This window comes from Triticum aestivum, chromosome 3A (assembly GCF_018294505.1).
Source record: "Triticum aestivum cultivar Chinese Spring chromosome 3A, IWGSC CS RefSeq v2.1, whole genome shotgun sequence".
NCBI classification, from domain to species: domain Eukaryota; kingdom Viridiplantae; phylum Streptophyta; class Magnoliopsida; order Poales; family Poaceae; genus Triticum; species Triticum aestivum.
The window spans coordinates 499,560,290-499,565,521 of NC_057800.1; the positions used below are offsets into that span (position 1 = coordinate 499,560,290).

Genomic DNA, 5,232 nt, shown 5'->3' on the forward strand with positions numbered 1-5,232 from the left:
TAGCTAGCTTACCGTGATCGTTGGAATCGCAAACGCGAGCTAGCTAGCTTTAGGTTCCTTAATCGTTGGAGCAAGCTAGCAAAAGGGACAACGACGGCTCCCGGCCGGCACGCGCTCCCGGCCAGCGAACTCGAGGCGGTGAGCTGCAGCCGGCGAGTAGAAGGGCAGCGTCGGCTCCGCTACGTGCTAGGACGAGCAGAGACGAGCACGCAGAGAAGTGGCGGTGGTCGGCGGCGGCGCACTGCAGGGAATGGCTGCAACTGCGAGCTCGACGCGGGACGAGCAGAGGGAGCGGAGCAGTTGGTTTTCGCGCTTCAAATTGTCCAGCGTGATTTACGCCCCGCATCAAATATTCTGCATGCGATGCAGAAATTCCCAGCGCGCTGGATGGATTTTGCAGCGTCTATTGAAGATGCTCTGCGCGTTAAATTGGCGTATTTTCCAGCGGGCTCTTATTATGCACTAAAATTAGGAATGTTTTATCAGTTATTTGTACGAGACGGTGAAAAGTAATAATAATGACCATCACGAGACGATGACGGCACACTCCACTGATAGCAAAGACAATGAAGATTAAATAGTACTAATAATGCACATGAAGCACGCTCCCTTGGGGTCTACTTTATCTGGTCAACAAAAGCTTGGACGCCGTGATCCGACGAGCCGCCGTCGGCCAGCGCCGCACGCGCCCTCTCCTTCCAGCTGGCCGCTCGTAGTCCCATCGCTCCCGCCTCCGGCCCGCTCATGACCTCTTCGATGGATAGATGGAGCGCTTCCCTTGTCACCGGCGTCGGCGCACGGACGCCGAGTCGGTACACATCCACCAGGAATTTCGCGTTGATGTTCTGGTCGGACCACCTCGGGTAGGCAACGACCGGCACGCCCGCGGCGAGCGCCTCCGTGGTGGAGTTCCACCCGCAGTGCGTGACGAAGCAGCCGATCGCGCCGTGCGCGAGCACGTGCGCCTGCCTGCACCACGGGACGACCTTGCCTCTGTCGCACAAGGTGGCCGCCGTGACGCCGTCCAGGGTGCCCTGGAAGAGCACCGCGCGGTTGTCGTCGCGCATCACCCAGAGGAACGGCCGGCCCATGCTGGCCAGCCCCGCCGCTATCTCGGCAGTCTCGTCGTCGCCCGTCTTCACGAGGCTCCCGAACGCAACGAACACCACCGAGCGCGGCGCCTGCGCGTTGAGCCACGCGATGCAGCCGTCGTCACCGGAGGACCCGTCGATTTCGCCGATTTCCGGCTTGATGAGAGGGCCGACTGGTATAACCGGCAGGTGCTCGCTAAGCGCCGCGACGGCCTCGTGCTCCAGCTCGTCGAAGGTGCTGACGAACACCCACGATACCTTCTCGCGGATGACGCTGAGATCCGCGAAGAGCATCTCTCGCCACATGTCCTGGTCGGAGGCGTAAATCAGGAGGGGACGGAGGTCGTCCATGGCGAGGTCCGGGAGCCCAGGGATCGCCAGTAGCGAGCGGCCGGACGCGTCGCCGTCCGGCTCGGGAAAGGCCGCGAGCGAGTGCACGTAGTGGTAGTACACGGAGAGCAGGGCGCAGGACTGGATCCACAGCATGCCGCAGGGGAGGCCCATCTCGCCAGCCACGCGGAGCGCCCACGGGACGAAGGCGTTGGTCACGACGCACGTCACCGGCCGCCCGGCCTCGGCCTCCCGGCGGATGAGCTCCTTGAGCGCCGCCGGTCCAGCGGCCTCGACATGGCGCGCCATGTCGCCGGCGTCGCTGAACCGTGGATCCTCCGGCTCCCACAGCCCGCCGCCGCGCAGGCGCTCGAACCGGAACCCCGCGCGCTCGTGGCCGTCGCCGTCGCCGTCCTCCTCCACGCGGACGGCTGCTCGGAGAGCGGTGGTGAAGGTGACTAGCACGCCCTTGGCGGCCAGGCGCCGGCCAAGGCGCATGAGGGGGTTGATGTGGCCCTGGAATGGGGTGGACACGAGGAGGGCGTGCGGCTGAACAGGCGGCGGCGGCGGCGGCGTCATCATGGCGATTGTGTCCGTGGCAGCTGCTTCAACTACTATTGTCCTACACTCTTGAAATAGGCGATCTACCGCTGGCGCAAGCGTCTGCTGTTGGAGTTGCTGGGATTTTTGACAGCGAAACGTTGGGAGTTGCTGGGATTTTAGACTACTCACAAGCACGGCAACAAAAAATAGTCACCACAAATCTAGCTCAGCTCTGCTGTACTTCTCAACTTTCATCGTTGATGCCGATGACAGGCTCCCACTTGGAGTAATCAAGGACTTGAGCGGTATCGATGCATTGTTTTTTTGCCTATACACATCTCCATCTTGTGATATCTTGCATACGACTGTTATACGTATACCCCGGATCATGTAACCTGGTCTATGATCTTCCCAAGTGGCTCATTAATTTACGGCCAAATAATGGACCGGTCACCCCGCAAAATAAAAGTAAAACAAAAGAGAACTGGTCGATGCGTCCACTGCAGCAGCTGCACGTACCATCATACTCCCCAAAAATGATGACATGAATGTATGTAAAACTAAAACAGTTTGTCTAACTCACCTCTAAATGTTTTCTAAGGATGTCACATCTAAGCTCTTAATGTTACAAAAGGTGCAACAAAGAACAAAAAAAATACGTTAGATATATCTATTTTAGGCTGCGTTCGGTAGCCCTCCACTTCTCCACTCATGAGCGGAGAGCGCGGAGCACCATATTAGCAGCTCCCCAAATTAAGGGCTTGTTTGGGACTGCTCCGCTTCATCAAAATCAGTTTCACTTCACTAAATTTACTTTGGAGCAGTCTCAAGCAGAAGTTGTAGCACTACCAAAGAAAATGTTTGGCTTCCATCTAGCTCCAGCTTCAAGAATGAGAAATTTAGTGGAAAGGATCTATTTGATTGGTTGAGGGCGGAGAAACGAAGGAGTATCCGTTTACTGGTGGCAGTGGTGGGTAATTTTCACCAAACTCCAGTTTCTAGAGTTTTTTGAAGCACCCCCTGAGGAGCTTCATAAAAAACTAGGAGTTGTACCCCAGATTTTAGTTTTTTGCGGAGCGGCATATCGTGGAGCTACCCCTTTTTGGCTTGTGCTTTCTGAAGCAGAGTTCAATTTTAAGGAGCAGAGCAGTCCCAAACAGGCCCTAACACTGCATGTTGCTCCGCTCTGGAGCGGAGTTGGAGAGCAGGAGGTAGTCCGAACAGGCTCTTAATGACAAGTAATTCTGGACGAAGGGAGTACATCATACGACTTTCAGATCCAAATGACAACTCACCTTTGAACGAAGCGTTTTACTTTTGTCATTTTTAAACACCCAAGCTACTTTTGTGTCTAGTGCTCCCTCCTATCCAAAATAAGTGTCGTAGTTTTGAACTAAGGGTGAACTATCATTAGTTTAAAAACTGCTACACATATTATGGATCACAAGGAGTACTAGATAATTGTTTTTCCATTAAAATGAAAGCATAAATATTTTATTCCGTTTGTCTGTAATATATCTATCCACATTAATATGATTATGGAGAAGATGAGATTTTATTTGACGAACACTTAATTGGTAAGCATTTATTGACATACCAAAAAATATGATTTTATTTGGTAAGTCAATTAGTTCATGATTTATCTAGTAATATTAATGTGATTGTGTGGAGAAATAAGATTGCATTTGGTAAACACTTATTGGCTTACCAAAAATGGTATTTTATTTGGTAAGTTGCTAGGGTGGTACCTTTCGCTAGGTTTTATACAGGTTATATATGTTGTTCATACAGTTCTAACATATTTGCCCATAATTTTCGAAATTGTTCATGTAATTCAAAAAGGTGTAAACATATTTTGGAAATTGTTCATTAAATATTTTAAAAAGTTCACGCATGCTAAAAACATCTTCATGTAACTAAAAAAATGTTAACACGTTTTTAAAAAGTGATAATGTAAATTATAAAATTGCAAAAAAATGAATATTAACTTCAAAAAAGTGTTCATGTATTCAGAAAAATGTTAGTCAAAATTTAAAAGTTTTTACATAATCGTCTAATAAAATATCTTCTCCTTACTCCAAAAAGCGTCCATGCATATATTTTTAATTTTCCAATAAAAGTGTTAACGTAATTATGGAAAAATAATTATCTTAGAAATGCACACCTAATTTAAAGTGTTCTGCATTTAAAAGGATTCATGGAATTTCATAATACACATATAATAAAAAATACATGTATTTAAAAAATAGATTTAAGTCCTGTTAAGAAAATGGAAAAAGTAAAAATGGTATATTAAAAATAAATGTAAAAGGCTAAAATGAAAGAGAAAGAAAATTGAAAAGAAAGTAAGAAAATATAAAAAGGGAAAAACCAATAGAGAATGGAAAATAAAAAATAAGGAAATCCAGAAAAGAAAAGAAAAACGACGGCAATTCCTCTCTACTACAATTGGTAACATGCAATGTTCAATATCTTATTTGCTGTTTAATGCCCACTGCATCATTTCATCGATCAAACACACAAGGGACACTTGCACTAGGCAACCAATTTTGCAGTCCTCTTTCTGGGTTTGGGGTTTTTGCTAGGTTTTGTATATCTTTATTTGTATTTTATTCTTACCCATTTTATTATAATTTATTGTGTACTTTTGGTTTTTATTTTAATTCTTTATTCTTTATTTTATTCATTCAATAGCCCAAGTCCATTTTTTGATATGCAATAATATTATTCCCCCCTTTGCAATGCACACGCAAGTGTCAGTTTTTAAAAAATACTTGATCAATATTTTTATACGTGAATTTTGTTAGAATTCTAGAATTATGAAAACATGTTCAAACATTTTGAGAAAAATATTTACATTTTTTGAAAAATATGCAAGTAAGAAATGTGCACTTTTATTACAAGTGCTCTTCGCTTTTATAAAAAAAAACTATGAATTAAACCAAAAAAACAAAAGAATCTTCACGTTTTTCTAATAAGTTCAATTTTTTTAAAAATGTTCACAATTTTCTTGAAAAAAACATGAACTTGGAACACATTGATGAATTTGATAAACTTTTCATGTAATAAAAAATGTGGCGAATTTTGAAAACATATTCACGATTTTGAATATAGTTCAAAGAATTTAAATTCTCATGTATTGTAAAAATATTCCTAAAATTGAGAAGAAAAAGTTGTTGAATTTCAACATTGTTCACGAATTAAAAATATTGATGAATTTGAAGAAATGTTTGTGAATTTAAAAAGGAGTTCACCAATTCAAAAATGT

The 5,232-nt window shown here is 45.1% G+C and overlaps 1 protein-coding gene across 1 annotated transcript; it reads right to left on the reverse strand.

Moving 5' to 3' along the window:
• Positions 1-503: 503 nt before the first annotated feature.
• LOC123058495 (gallate 1-beta-glucosyltransferase 84A24) lies at positions 504-2,246 on the reverse strand. The gene has a single exon (XM_044481209.1). It carries the CDS (start codon positions 2,001-2,003, stop codon positions 618-620), a length of 1,386 nt encoding a protein of 461 aa, XP_044337144.1. The 5' UTR covers positions 2,004-2,246; the 3' UTR covers positions 504-617.
• Between the last annotated feature and the right edge of the window lie 2,986 nt (positions 2,247-5,232).

Excerpts from the sequence above, each read along its gene's own strand:
- LOC123058495 (XM_044481209.1), bottom strand. The coding sequence starts at position 2,003 with ATGATGACGCCGCCGCCGCCGCCGCCTGTTCAGCCGCACGCCCTCCTC.